Genomic DNA, 15,112 nt, shown 5'->3' on the forward strand with positions numbered 1-15,112 from the left:
CCATTTACTTTTATAATAATAAAAAAAAAGGATTGTTTTCATATGTATAAAAAACTTTTTTTTTAAGATTTTATTTATTTATTTGAGAAAGAATAAGAGAGAGCAAGAGCATGAGAGGGGAAGTCAGAGGGAGAAGCAGACTCCCGCAGAGCTGGGAGCCCAATGTGGGACTTGATCCTGGGACTTCAGGATCATGACGTGAGTGGAAGTCAGTTGCTTAACCAACTGAGTCACCCAGGCGCCCTGTATAAAAAACTTTTAAATAGAGGAATAATTTTCCTGGGAAAGATTTTTCCCCCTTTTGCAAACTGAAAAGAGTTCACCAGAGACCCCCGATTCTGTAAAAGAATTTGTGAGGACAGAAAGTTCAAATTGGGAAGGGTTTCCAGGTCCCTTTAACGGGGTAGAGGATGAATGGGGTGTGGTCAGTCCCCCAGGGTTACCAGCAAACCTGCTTTTTCCCTGCCATTCTCTCTCCTTTTTTATTTTTTATTTTTTAAAAATATTTTATTTATTTGAGAGAGAGACAGCGAGGGAGAGTATGAGCGAGAAGAAGGTCAGAGGGAGAAGCAGACTCCCTGTGGAGCTGGGAGCCCGATGCAGGACTCGATCCCAGGACTCCAGGATCATGACCTGAGCAGTTGCCCAACCAACTGAGCCACCCAGGCGCCCTCTCTCTCCTTTTTTAAAGATTTTATTTATTTATTTGACAGAGAGAGAGAGAGAGCGTGCATGCAAGTAGGCAGAGCGGCAGGCAAAGGGAGAGGGAGAAGCAGGCTCCCCACTTAGCAGAAAGCCCAATTTGGGGCTTGATCCCAAGACCCTGGGATCATGACCTGAGCTGAAGGCAGCTGCTTAACTTACTGAGCCACCCAGGTGCCCCATCCCTGCCACTATCTATCCCCTGCTCAGGAGGATAATGTAAATCTTGGCCAGCTGCCCTCCAGTCCTGCCCCACTGGTTCCAGTCAACTGAATATCTGGCAGTTAAGCCAAAAGCCAACAATATCCAGACTTCCAAGTAACACCTGTGAACTGAGAGAAGACAGTGGGGTCAGAGTAAGTACTCAGGGGCACAGTAGATCAAAGAATAGTGCAAAGGAGCTATAGGGGATATGGAAAGCCCAACAGATCTTGTTCTGGGATAGCTGTTGAATTGCCCTCTAGAATTTTCCATTGCAAGTGATGGGGCTTCTTGGGCCCTTGAGCTTGGAAAGGCATGGATGGAAGGGTTTCTGTGGCCCAGAAGAGAATTCAGCTTATCAAGAAGAAAAAAACGGCAGGCTTTTGCACATGCTGCGCCCTCTGCCTAGAACATTTCCCTCCACCTTATTCTGGCCATTCTTCATTTTTCTTCAAATTTCAAGTTATGGACCATTTCCTCTTCTCCAACTCTCACCACCCCACCCTCACCACCTCCAAGAAGGGTTTAGAGGCCTCTCTGCTCCCACAGCTGGTGCTTGCCTTAGCCAACACCATCCCACTCCAGCAACTCCCTGCTGGTCTTTCCTGGTGGATTTTAAACTGATGAGGTCAGGGATCATGATTATCCTACTCACCACTATATCTCTGGTATCTAGATACTCCTTAAGTATAGTACTCATAAACTGTTTTGATAAATGGATTTTAAAAAATGGAAGGAATGGCAAAGAATCCCTCCACTTGTCTGGAATGTGGTTCTCAGAAGCCTAAGGGAGTGGCCTCCTGGGCAAAGGAAAGCAGCAGGGAGCTGTACCCTCACTTGGTTTCCTCCCCACTCCCTACCATACTTTGATCATTATACCCCTTCCTCCCCAGCCCTGCAGCTCTACATCCAATTTGGCGTGAGCTTGAGCTCCCTCTACTGGCCAGACTTCAGTGCCACAGGCAGCCAAGCCCAGGTACCCTCCTTTGTTTCATTCTTCCCTCCCCTACTTTGGAGTTTAAGAGGAACTGCAATGTGAAGAGAAACCTCCAGCACACTGGAGGTTTCCAAGGTCTGACCCCCACGTTCCCATCCTCGACCCCAGGGGCACTTCCTTCATATCCTTACCTCATGCTCAGGTTCCTGGAGTCTATTGCCAAACTCCTACTCCAGCTAATTCACAGAGATATTAATTTCTGGAGCCCTCAGCTGATACATCAGCTCTGACTGCAAAAGAAAGATCCCAAATTGAGTTGGGAATAGACAGAGCAGAGAGAAAGGGACCCAGAAAGAGAAAAGATATACACCCACACTGAGACAAAGATCATGGTTGGAAAAGACCACCAGAGCTGACCCCAGATCTTTCCACCCCCATGAACTCATAAACCAGGGCCCCTTCCCTCTAAAGAAAGATTTCCCTGACCCTTTCAGTGTACCTGTGTCAGTGAGGACCTAAGGGGAATGATTGTGTTGATCAGATCTTCAGGCTTAATAGAAAGATTAGACTTTAGGGATGACTCCTGGACAAAAGGGCTCTCCCCGCCCCTGCCCGCTTCTCCTGAGAGGGCCCATCTGGGGCTCACATCTTCACTGTCACCACTGAGTGAATATTCTGGCTCCAGCCCTTTCTCAGGGATGCTCCTTTCCTTCTCTGGCATCAGCTCATCCAGCCAAAGGAGTTCCTGCGGTGAGAAGACCCTCTCCAGTGCCTTTCGGACCCCCACCAGGCCCAGCAACTGCAGGGTTAGAAACAAGGTCCAGGGCTGTCAGCGAAAGCAGCGAAACATGAGCAGTAGTAGCATGCATTGAGCACTTCCTATCTCCTACGCATCGTGTATTGCTTCACTTAATGCTGACACATTTCTACAAGATGGATATAATTGCTCCCATTGTATAGAGAAAGAAACTGAGGCCCTGAGAGTTTAGAAACTTCCCAGAGGGGTGCCTGGGTGGCTGAGCTGTTAGGTGTTTGCCTTCGGCTCGGGTTATGATCCCAGGGTCCTAGGATCAAGCCCCAACTTGGGATCCCTGCTCAGCTAGGAGTCTGCTTCTCCCTCTCCCACTCCCCCTGCTTGTATTCCCCTCCCCTGCTGTCAAATAAATAAAATCTTTTTAAAAATTTAAAAAAAAAAACAAAAGACAAAAAACACCTTTCCAGAAGCCACATAGCCGGGATATGGTAATCAGATTGGCCCTACTAGGAAGCCCAGGGTTCTTAACTTCCTCAGGGAGTAAGGATAAGACCAGAAACCACCAGTGTCATCTCCTCACTGAGTAACAGAAACACCAGTATTGCCTCTCCCAGGGACTCAGTTTGTGGTGGTTTTTTTTTTTTTTTCCCTTCATATCTCTGTCTGTGGTTGAACTCAAAGAGGTTGGAAATGGAGTTAAATCAGGTGTCCCAGGGTTAGCCTATCTGTGGTATCTCTCAGCTACCTTTCTCTGTCCTAAGATTCCCAACCAGGCAGAGCCAGGGCAAGTGAGAAGGGGAGAATCTTCCTCCTGTGGAGGCTTTGGCCACCCTTGCAGACTCAGAGTTTCCATGGATCCCTAGGACACTACCCAACCCAGCCCCAAGTCACCATGAGGGGGAAGATGATGGCTGCAGGGGTAGACTTGATTATCCAAAGCAGACCCAGGCAGGCAAGCTGGATGGCTGTGAAGAGGTGGACTCTGCTCAGAGGTACATGCCGCAAGAGCAGGAGGTCTGGCTGTTGTTTTGCTGGCATAAATAATAGCTGTATCCTCTTTGTGAACTAGGGGAACAAGAGGAAGAGGAAAGCTGGATACTCAGCCTGGGGGGTGTCACTATTAGCTATCCAAGCCTAGCATGAGGGGGAAGCCAGAAGACTCCCTTGGCACCCTCCCCATTCAGAGCAGGGCAGCAGAGTCCTATGCCCAGAAGAGTCCAGAAAAGAGGATAGGAGAGGACTTGGCAAGTATAGGCAGGAGGTAGCAGCAGGAAACAAGAGGAAGAGTGGGATTACATGGTACATATAATGGGCTCACCTGAATGCTGCTAATTGCTGCCACCCCCATGTACAAGAAAATGCCATAGAGCACAGGCATTGGGATGAACTGGTAGAAAGAAGCAGAGAGCTGGCAAAGGAGTTCACTTCTGCAAGCTGCCCAGATGCCCCCCACCTTCACGTAGGCTCCAACCCCAGCCTCCAGCATCCACATCTAAGCCTACCCAGCTCTTTCTGTTCTTTTCTGACTTTGCATGCCTGATACTGAATCTTCAAGACAGTCGGAGGAGCTAAATTCTTTAACTGTCTCCATTTTACAAAAGGGGGAATTGGATTTCAGAGAGTCTCAGCGAACTTCTCTACTATCTGGCCTACTTCTCCAGTCTTATCTATCGTGTTTTTCTCTGCTCTCTCTGTTCCTGCTCTATGACTTCCTTTCCTTCCCTCTACATGCCCAAGTGTGTTTCTCCCCCTTGCAAGCCCTTTGCTTTGCTTTGCTATTTCCCTCCACCTAAAATGCCCTTTCTTGACTTTCTTCTCACTACTCAGGCTGCTCACTACTCATCTCTTGACATCCCAGGAGGGTGTGACCTTTCAATCTAAAGTAGACCCCTTGCATTCTTAATCACCTTACCCTCTTATATTTTTCTTTAAGAGTAGTCACTATCTGAAATCATCCTATTTTATTAATTTTTTTTCATGGGTCTCTTCTCACCAGACTGCAAGCAGTGGATGGTCTGTTTTGATCACTACTGTTATCCCCAGTCTTTGGAACAGTGCCTGGCATATGGTTTATGCTCAGTAAATATCTGCTGAATGAGAGTCACCTAGGTAGTAAGCAGCTGATCTGGTCCATCTGGCTCTTTCAACTACTCTGCTCTACCCAGCTCCATGACCTTTCCCTCCCCAAACCTCTCCTCACTAATGACTCTTGTATGCCATTCTCCATGCTCTCGATTGCTTTGCTGCCTTGGCTTGTTGAACATTTCTGTGATTACGTGTTACTTAAGTTTTGTTCACATGTGTATATTGCTAATAGGGGCTTAGCTCCATATCTCTTTTCAATACTCCTGCCCCTTCCTGTGCACTGCCCCCTTCTCCCAAGTGTCTAGCAGAGTCATGCACATGGCAGGTATTCTACAAATACCTGGTAGGAGAGAAGGGAAGTGGTTTTGCCTCAAGGTTTTTCTGGGGTGTGATGATCACACTCTCCATTTAAGGTCAGCTGGGAGGCTGGAGCCAGGGTACCATCCCACTTGGGCCACAGAGGATGGAGGCATGCCCACACCCCTGCTCCACTGGGTAGAAAGCCCCTGGGTAAGAGGTTGAGTTCTCGGATGAACCTGAGAAACTAGCTCCCTTGGTGATCTTTTGTAAGCTACTTAACCTCTTCGACCTTCACCCTCCTCATTTGTGAAGTACAGATGCCTCTCAGGATTCATGTGAGGACCAGATGAGGCCCACTGTGGAGAAAACAATGCAGTGCCTGGTGCCCAGTAAGTATTTAGCCAGTGTCAGTTCTTGCTTTATTTATTATTAGAGCTGCCCTGCCTGCACCCCCCCCCCAGCCTAACAAAGGTACCTTGAGTACAGGTGCCAGGAAGATGGAAGTTCCCGTGAGGATGAATACCACCAGGCCTGTCAGCCTCTGCTCCCTGTGCGGAGGGGGAAGGGTTAGCTAGGGTCTGGGGGAGCCCCCAAGGTGCCAGGCCCAGAGACATGGACCAGATACTACTAGAGGCACTGGCAGGAGGGAAGTGGAGGGACCCCACCCCCCACCCCCACCCCGGCAGTCAACCTAGGCACAGTATGCAAAACTGGTGGAGAGGAACAGGCAGGGCACTTCAGTTCGGGTGTCCCAGGCCTCTCCATCAGCTCAAGCTCATAGGTTTTTATTTTTATTTTGATGGAAATTTAGCAGTTTTTACAGGCCATAAAAACTTTTCTTTCCCAGTTTCAAAGTTATTTTTGCATACTTTTGACACATTGTGTTTCCAGTAGTTACAAATTGTTTTTGTGATGGTAACTCTGTAACATCAATGAGGTACTCCTAAGCTGAGGGCAGGGGGAATTAGCGGGCCTCACCCAGCCCTGGCTGCCTCTGCCTTCACAGCTAGGAGGATCCTCTCAAGGGCCCTTCCTATCCCATGGCCAAAGGAGAATGGGGGAAGATCTGACACACCTGTCTCAGCCCAGAACCCATCTGTTCACCCCACTGCAGTGTTCACAAGCAGTGAGAGCCCTCTGGAGTCACCAGCTTCGAATTTAAGCTGTCCAGATTACTGCTTCATTTCCCACCATACCACATTACTGACCACCTCTCATTCTCACCTCCTGAATACTGGCCTCACCTGATCCCCAGGAAGCTGCGGGGCTCCCCCAGGGCACAGGCTCTGCTTTCTCTCCGAAGACTGTCCATGTGGGCCAGGGAGATGACCGTGGCGGAGACATACCAGGGGAGTCCCAGCGCTGACATGAGCACCATCAGTACAGCCACACAGAAGAGATCCAGGTGGAAGCCAGCACCCTTCTGCACGTAGTGGTGGAGCATTGAGGGAGAAACTAAGCCAGACCTGGGCTCTCTGCCCTCTGGAGTGGGAGAGGGAGGTCCTGGACCCCATCCTGGTGTTTCTGTCCCTTGGGCTAGGGGCCTAGGGTCTCACCCAGCAGGCCTTACCCGCAGCTTATATTCAGCACGGTTAAGGATGACTGCTGTGATTTGCTGGTCCATGAAGATGAGGATAGACAGCAGCAGGGCGGGTAAGGCTGCTGCCACACTCAGCCACCAGGGGTTGGTTCCAAAAGGTGATACCAGCCAGCCACGCCCAGGGAGTGTGGGCTGGGAGAGGGTGTTCCACAGACAAGTTAGAGAGAGTCTCCCAGAAGTACCTCATCTGTACACCCCAGCGTTGGCATTCTTCCATTAGCCCCCATTCTAAGATGGAGTTGGTAGTTAGGAGCAGTATGTGTATGCACAGCTGTTTCAAAGCCTCCCAGTGTCTTAAAAGAGGGCAGTAGGAACAGGACCACCCTAAGGGTTGGGCTGGAACCAGGGGCTCTGCACTTGTGTTCTCAGGGGCCCTCCTGCCCTGCAAGAGGAGGAGATGGAGGGTGAGACCTGCCCACACTACTTGATGTACAGCACCCTCCTCCCTAAGCACCATCCCCACTCCCCAACCAGGGTGGAGCGACTCAGGCTCAGACCTGCCTTGATCTGGGGCAGGGGCAGGGCAGGGTGTGTCTGCGTCTGCTCTGATTATAAGCGTCTCTGTGGGGGAGGGGACCCCAGTTGCCAGCTCAGATTCTGAGCCCCTGAGGCTACCCCAGTTGGAGTCCCCCTGTTCTGTCCTGGGGGAACCTGGAGAGGAGGTCTCCAAATGCACAGGCAAAGTCTAAGTGCTAAGTCAGTGCTAAGCCTTGTCCTGTGCATTGTCCTGTGCCCTTGGTAGGGAGCTCCAGCTTTACCAGATCCGAGCCGGCAGCTGGGAGTGGGGGGTGGGGGGCGGCAAAGAAGAGAGTGGGGAGTAGTGGAGAGGGTAGGGTCAACCCATGACAACAATAAGTAACATTTATTAAGGTCTTGGTATGTGCCCGTCCCTGCACTGTGGTAAAATGCTTTACACTCATCTTCTGTGAAGCTCAAGACAACTTATAGAGTAGGAGCCATTGTTATTTATTATTTCCATTTTATAGATGCATAAATTGAGGCTCATTGATGAGAGATGTGAGTTAATTTGCCTAAGGTTGTACAGCTAGGAAGTGGCAGAACAGGATCTCAAACCCAGGGCTGGCTGAGGAGAACCCACCTTCTTAACCCTTAATTTATAATAATAGCTGCCATGTATTCTGCCCCAATGTGTCAGCAGCAGTGCCTCATTAATCCTCACAGCAACTCTGTGAGGTCATTTTTATTAGCCTTTCTATTTTATAAGCGAGGAAATGGAAGCTCAGAGGAAGAGAAGCGTGGGATCTATGCATTTCCTCCTCCAAGGTCCTGTCTGCTGGCCCTGCTCTCCCCTCTGTCTTATACTCCCAGCTCTCACCTTGAACTCACTGGGCACCGTGAGCTTTGGTGTGGCCAGACCCAGGAAGGAATCAAGGCCACAGCCCAGTAGCATGGCCAGGACTGAGGAGAAGTCACCGAGCACTTTGCGCACCTGGCCACACAGTAAACACTCAGTCAGATTCAGGCCCGCCACCCGCTTCCTTCTTCACCCTTTCCCATGCATATACAGGGCCCACAAAAAGAGAGGTAACACTCACCCCAGAGGGGAAGAAGCGGCTTGTCTTTACATGCTTGAGGGCCATGGCCAAGAGGAAGGAGGTAAGAAAGAGGAGGAGGGAGAAGAAGGCGATGTCTGGGACTGCATGACAGCTGGGGCCACGAGGGCGGCCTCCCCGCCGGGCACACTCAGGTGGGGGCAGCAAGGAGGCATTGACCAAGCCTAGGTCCTATATGGAGGGTGTTGTCAGGGATGAAGTTATAGGTGGTGAAATAAAAATTGACATTCACTCAGACAGGAGGGGCCCAGGATAAGAGGTCTCCAGCCACAGCACAGGTCTGGTCCTCTATGACCTATGAGGTTTGCCTAGCCTGTGGGGTGGGAAAAGCCAGGAACCACTGACTTCTTTGGCTCCCAGCCTTTCTCTCCAGGCCCTCCCAGGAATAGGCCCTCACCAGACTTGAGATGTCATCTCTGTCTTTTGGCTCTGTCCTCATCCACTGAGACTCATTTCCTGGGAAGCAGAGAACAATTTGGGTATATGCCTCTCCCCTGAGAACCCTCTCCAATCCCTCAGAAGTCTAATCTCATGGACCAAGTGAACCAGAAAGGCACTGGCTTTCTTAGTTCTTAGAAAGTTCTTAGTTCTGACTCATCTGTCTGCTGACTCCAATCACTACCGAGTCTGTGCTCCTCAGAACGTTGCCTGGTCCCTTCAAATTCCTCACCTATCTGTATCCCTGGTACCCAGCACAGGACTGGCCATAGAGGACACCTAGCAAAATGTTTGCTTAATGGATGAGTCCACCATCTATGGGTTTCTACCAGGACAAGAACTGGTTTTGTTCATGCCCAGCAGAGTCTGGCACACTTGAGAGGACATCTTGTCTCCATCCCTGCTGTTTCCTTCCACATGGAGGTATTTGTGCCAAAGTAATATGCTGGGCCACTCTCCCCCTGAGTTGGTCACTCAGACTGCGAAAGGGGAGCAATTTATTTGACTGGTGAGTTTGAGAGAAGAAGCCGGGCATGCCTCTCTCTGTTCCCTCCTCTCCTCGCTCTTGGGAATAAGCTGCCTGTACTGTGCATGCATTTAGCTCTGCTCCTTTGGGGCAAAACAATCCCTGTCCAGTGCAGACATGACTGAGTGCGTAAACCTATCTAATTTCAGTTTCATCGTTAGGAAGCCCATTCCTCCATAGATGTAAGCATGTTCTTCAATCGGCATTGTCAGAAGAAAAAACAATATTGGGTCTGCTTTGTTACTTCTCAATTGATTCAAAACCAGAGTGGGGAAAAGTGCTGCTGGGTTTGGGGTAAGTATTCAGGAATCTGCTGAACTTAACAAGGGGGGACAGCAAGAGGACAAACCCTCCCCCTCCTGCATCCTTCCCCATCTTGCCAAACTCCCTGTTTCCCTCACCCACCTCCCAGGTCTGGGTACTGGCAAAAGCAGCCATAGGCAGGATACCCAGGGCGCTGGATGGGATAGGCACTGGTCAAGCTCAGCATTTTGCCCACAGCATCGTAGATGAAGATGAGGCTGATGAGGGCACAGAAGCCTTCTTCGGTGAAGCGGGTGAAGTAGCGTACCAGCACGCTGGCCTCTGTGGCCACCAGTGCCAGGCAAAATGTGGCCACCCAAATGCCCACCCACAGGCGGAAAGGTAGGTAGTCCAGGTTGTAATCTCTGGTGGGGGCGGGAGGGGTAACACAAACAGGAATTGGCAGAGCTGCTCTGCTCTCTACTTAACCCAGGTTAGGTGCCCCTGGAGCCAGACAGTTTCCACCCTCCCCTACTGACCCAGCCAGGACCAGGCTAAGAGTGTAGCTCATGAGGGTCTGGTGACAGCTGGGGTATTCTCCTACCTACTGAAGGAGAAGAGCAGGCGCTCAAAGACCAGCACTGGCCCCGTGCTGCTGAGGATGGTGAGGGGCTGGCCAGCCATCAGGCAAAAGGCAGCTCCAGCCACCGCAGTGCCCAGGAAACTTTCCAGCACCCCCTAGAAGCCAGCAGGGAGCCTCGTCCGCACAGGACACTGGAGTCCTCAGCACAGCAACCCAAGTTTCCAGGGAAGCCCACCCATCATCCCAGGGAGGGTTAAAGAGCATGGCTGGCAGAATACCACAACTTGTGCCTGCCTCCCTCATGCCTCCCACTCACCTGAGCACCACTGGTGGCTTCCCCCAGCATTCCCCCAAAAGTGATGGCATTAGTGACAGTGGCCAAGTAAATGTAGAGCACAGCTGAGAAGCACTGGGGATGTAGCGCGTCCAAGAAGTCGCTGGGGTACCATGAGGCCTTCCGGCGCACATCCTGGATGAGGCCCCCAAAAAGCCTCCCACCCGTGGTTTGTCAGTGACCCGGGTGGCCCCACCCCATGCCCCATCCCTGCTACTTTTCCTGGGACTGGGTGAGCCCCTCCGCAGTGAGCATATGCCTCTAAGCCCCTGTGACCCCTGTTCCCTCCCAGGACGCTTACCCTGCTCTCACCCCAGCTCACCTCACCTGCCTGTCCGCTGTAACTCTGGGCTGTGCAGCTGTGGCTGGTGGCCATACCTGTCCTCAGCCAGGGCCCCATGCCGGGCAGAGGGGCCCTGGACCTCCTTCAGTTGTGAGAGGATCCTGGAGAATGGGAACTCAGGTTGCCTGAGGATCTCCAACCCGAACATGACTGGGCACCCTGCCACCTGGTGGCTGCTCATGTCTCTGCCAGCAGGCTTGGAATCCAAAGATGACTTTCTACCCCTTTCCTGGAATCCCCTACCTTCCTCCACAGTGGGAAGTTCCCCCACCCCCATACCTTTTGTGCTGGGAAGGCAGACATTTAGGTGGGGCAATCCGGGCTGTCGGGTCCCACCGACCTGGAGGGAGCACTGTCACCTCCTCTAGGAAGGCATCCAAGGCTGCCAGAAGGTCGTGAAGGTTGCTGGCCCGACGAACTGACCACTGGAATTGCTAGGGATAGCGGCACAGAGGGGCCCTAAATGGAGATCTGGACCCTTACGTGCATTTTCACAGTCTCAAAGCTAGACCCAACTCAGATAGGCAGACACGTCTCAAGCATTCATTCATTGATGCATGCATGCAGTCAGTACCTATTGGCTGCGTACTGTGTGCCAGCACTGTGCTAGATAAGGGGACTCCAGCGCTAGCAAAGGAAACTTTAGTCCTCATTCTTATGGACACAAAACCATACTCTGCCTCACTGCTGTATTCTGTCACACATCTAGAGTCCACACATGCACACTCGCTGACACAAGTCTGTGTGGGCACGTGCACACGCGTGGGCGCGTACACATACACACACACACACACACACACACACACACACACCCCTGCCCAGCTCACCGGGTCACTGAGGAGGATGGCCATTGCTCGGCCCATCTCATGGTAGCCCTTTCCCAGTGTAGAAGGACCAAGGAGGAGGCAGAAAAATCTGAAGAAGGAACCGGGCCCCAGAAATATCAGAGGCAGCTCTCCCATAAGGCAGCCCTGATCTCTGCCCTCGCTACCAGCCCCCATATGTACACTCATGTGCACACCTACTTTGCAGCCCTGACCACTACCCCCTCCACAGACCCCTGAGCACCATCCTGCACTCACCCCCAAAAGAACTGGACCAGAGACCTCCCAATCCCCTCCCCAGTAAAGATCCCTCTTCTGGTCTCCAGAACCCTCCACTTTCATCAGCCTTACCTGCTGGGGAGAGGAACCTCAGTGAGGGGTCCCAGCACCACTGGATCCCGCAGTCGCACAAAGGCCCCCAGGGGCTGCCCCAGAAAACCCAACTCTCCTGCCAGCACAGCCCCGGCCTCAGCCCCTGGAGGCAGCTTCCTTCTCAGGGGGTTCTGACGCTAGTTGGGGGTTCAAGGAGACACGAAGGACAAGAGCTCATTTGGGGAGGTCGATGTTGGCAAAATATTGATTGATAATGAGGCAAGTGAAGGGTGAACTTCTGTTCATCCCTGACCCCTCTCCCAGCCCTGCCCGAGGAAGGGCCACAAACCTGTTCCTTCAGTGGGGCTTCCTCACTGTGAGAAGCCTCTCTTGGATGGGCAGACCCTTCAAAACAGGATTCGGCAGCGACTAAGAGCACGGGCTTTGGAGGTAGAGGCAGCAGGGCTTCCTGACAAGATTTCCCTCTGACAAACGATGAAAACTGGAGCTTCCCTCTCTGAGCCTCAGCTTTCTTATCACTAAAATGGGGCTAATTGGGGTACTACCTCACATGATGGCTGTGACGATTAAATGAGACACTACACACAAAACTCCTGGCACAATGCCTACCAACAACACTTACCAGAACTCCGGCCCCTCCATTCTTCCCCGCTCACCATTACCTCCACTTCTTCTCACCCATGAGACCCGAGTTGAGGTATAAGCCAAGGCTAGGCTGGTCTTGGTCCAGGAAGGGGGCAAGGGGATTAGGGCTTTTGGTGCTGGGCCCAAAGACAGGTCTCTCACCCTGGCAGGGCCTGGTGCCTGTGGGCTGGATGAGGTGCTGGGGTCTCTGCAGCAACAAGGCCTGCAGCTGCCCTCTCAGCTCTGGGCTCAGCGAGTCCACTCTGGTCACCTGTTCTGAAGAACAGAGGTGGAGCTCCAACCCTTTCCTGAGAGCTCCCTGCCCCAAAACTCTTCCCCTTTCCCCTCTGCCCAGGTCCCTTTCCATTCTGGAAACTTGCTCCTCTACTCTATTCTTCCATCCCCACCCCCTACCCCCCACAGTGATGGAGAAAGCTAATCCCTAGGGTGGGGTGGGGTGAGCTCTGGAAAGTTATGAAATGTGCAGGGGAAGTCCCAGGGAAATGGCATAGTTGCCCAGGCCCTCCCTGCAAAGGTTCCCCACGTACCCACGAGCTCCAGGAAGCTCTGAGCTGGACAGTCCAGCAGCACAAGGCCCTCGGCAAGTAGGCTGCGGAGCTTCTGAAGGCTGGGCAGTGCCAGTGTGGGCACGTGAGGAACACTCCACCGGCCTGCACCCACCTCCAGCTTCTCCTCAAACAGCACCCACCTGCGGTGGAAAGGAGTGGACTGTTATCGAGGCCAACTCTCCCAGGTGCAGGAGGGAGCACACAGGAGAGGCAGGGATGGTAGGGCCATGGAGGAGTCCTGGGCCCAGTGGTGCAAAGTATGCCTCTTCCTAGGCATTCACCCCTCACCTAGGGTCTTGGGGAACTCACAATATACTGCATTGAAAGCCAAGCATCGTGGAGGGTGAGAGCCTGAACTGGAGAACACAGAGAGGAACTCCTGATTGGGGGTTAGAGCACCTCCTCACACAGAAGGAGCTACGGGTCATGGAGAAGTCCCCAGCTGGGGAAACAGAAAGAACCCTTAAAACTGCCCTGGGTCCGACTCACCTGCCAGTCTCTCTCCACTCCAGGGCCTGGGGCCAGCCCAGAAGCTCATTCAGCTGAATGAAGAGCAGAGGGTCCTTGGGCACCCCCAGCTCCCCTCTGTCTATGTCAGAGGGGCTGTCAGGGCTGGGGCCAGAGCCAGTGCCATTGTCCAGCTCTCCTGTGGGCACATTTTCACAAGCACTGGAGACCTCAAACTCCTCCTGGCCTGGTAGCTTCATCTTGGGGAGGCCTGCACAGACTCTTAGGGAGCAGTGCAGTTCTAAGTTTTGAATCCAGAGGCCCTCCAGCTGGCTGCATTTATAATGCACTCTCCCACCCCCCACCCCCCACCCGCACACAAGCAGCACAACGCAAACAGAGCAAGGCCTGCTGACTCCAGAGCCAACCAGATCATTCCCTTTCCCACTTGCTCTCCCCAGCCCTGGCTGCCTGCGAGCATTTTTAAGGCTAACCTGATCCTTCCCAGGCTCTTCAGAAATGCCCAGCCTGGAGCCAAAATGTTGTGTGCGTTTTCTATGGGATCAGGTCGGACTAGACTGTGTTTTGTGTAAATTAACAGGGGTAAGTCACAGGCCCAAGTCTGAGGACTGGGACCCTCAGATTATCCAGCCCTCTACTCTGTATCAAATACAAACACCAACCCCCAGGACTGTTTTGAGTGTCACCAATACACCCTAAAGGCATCCATTTGGATAAACAGAGACCTAATAAGTAACTGGGTCTGTTACAGAAGTAACAGTTATAAGTAACTGGCTTCTCTTAGAGAAGCCAGGCTACTATAAGGGAGACACCAGGCAGAGTCCCAGCCCATTAAATGGGCTAAGGAGGCAGGCATTTCAAGGAGAACACAGTGCCTGAGGCTTAAATTCCTTTGTCTGAACACACCTGGAAACTTTCCAGTTTAGCAGTGTCCCTAGGGTCTGCCCTTCTAACTCAGCCTGGCATTAAGGACAGAGGCGCCAGCAAGGGTGTGTGTATGAAGGAGTTCCTGGAGCCCAAAGAACAAAGGAGAATGTGGTCTATTAGCAAGTCCTGTTGGCTTTACCTTCAAAGTAAACCCAGCATCCAATCACATCTCCCCCGCCTCCCACACTTCCACTCTGTTCCAAGCCTCCATCCTGTCTCACCTGAATTATTTCAATAGCTTTCTAATCTCTTGCAATCATCTCCCTGCTTCCACTCTTCCTTCCTTGCCCAAAATTCTTAATCCGCATAGCAGCCATAGAGATCCTTTTAAAAGGTAATCAAGCTACATTCCTCTTCTCAGAACTCACCTAAGGCATTCCCATTACTCCTAGAAGAAAAGTCAAACTCTGTCATGATGTGTAAGATCTACAGTCTGGCCCTATCCCTATGTCCACATCTCCTACCGCTGGCCCTTGCCCACTCCTTTCCTGCTGCATTGGTCTTTGTCATGCAAAGCCTGTAGCTGCCTGGGGGTCTTCGCTGTAGCTCTTCTCTCTGCAAGGACAGCTTTTGCCCCAGATCGTCACCTGACTGGGTCTCAGCAACAGAAGTGTCATCTTTGACATTACCTACTCAAGGAGACCTTGTTTTTTCCACCCAGCCCTGTGTCTCCAACACTGTTCTCGGTTTTATTTTCGTCCCAGCAGTTATCACTACTACAATCTGCCTCATTTATTTGCTGTTTAT

The 15,112-nt window shown here is 51.9% G+C and overlaps 1 protein-coding gene across 2 annotated transcripts; it reads right to left on the reverse strand.

Annotated features, from left to right (window-relative positions):
• Positions 1-819: 819 nt before the first annotated feature.
• Positions 820-13,725, reverse strand: SLC4A9 (solute carrier family 4 member 9). 2 transcript variants are annotated; one of them, XM_044226266.1, is made up of 22 exons: positions 13,460-13,725; positions 12,950-13,110; positions 12,564-12,677; positions 12,106-12,161; positions 11,796-11,953; positions 11,448-11,535; positions 10,900-11,054; positions 10,605-10,721; positions 10,260-10,434; positions 9,965-10,098; positions 9,523-9,785; positions 8,551-8,609; positions 8,136-8,324; positions 7,916-8,029; positions 6,550-6,711; positions 6,224-6,402; positions 5,455-5,527; positions 3,913-3,981; positions 3,486-3,659; positions 2,487-2,639; positions 2,032-2,130; positions 820-1,034 (listed from the first exon to the last, which is right to left on the reverse strand). In XM_044226266.1, the coding sequence occupies exons 1-21, from the start codon at positions 13,675-13,677 to the stop codon at positions 2,077-2,079; spliced, it is 2,865 nt and encodes a 954-aa protein (XP_044082201.1). In that variant the 5' UTR covers positions 13,678-13,725; the 3' UTR covers positions 820-1,034; positions 2,032-2,076. The 2 variants fall into 2 exon arrangements, with proteins under 2 accessions (XP_044082201.1, XP_044082200.1); XM_044226265.1 differs by lacking the exons at positions 820-1,034; positions 2,032-2,130 and having other exon boundaries at positions 2,331-2,639.
• Positions 13,726-15,112: the final 1,387 nt, after the last annotated feature.

Source organism: Neovison vison, chromosome 1, assembly GCF_020171115.1.
Source record: "Neovison vison isolate M4711 chromosome 1, ASM_NN_V1, whole genome shotgun sequence".
In the NCBI taxonomy this organism is placed as follows: Eukaryota; Metazoa; Chordata; class Mammalia; order Carnivora; family Mustelidae; genus Neogale; species Neogale vison.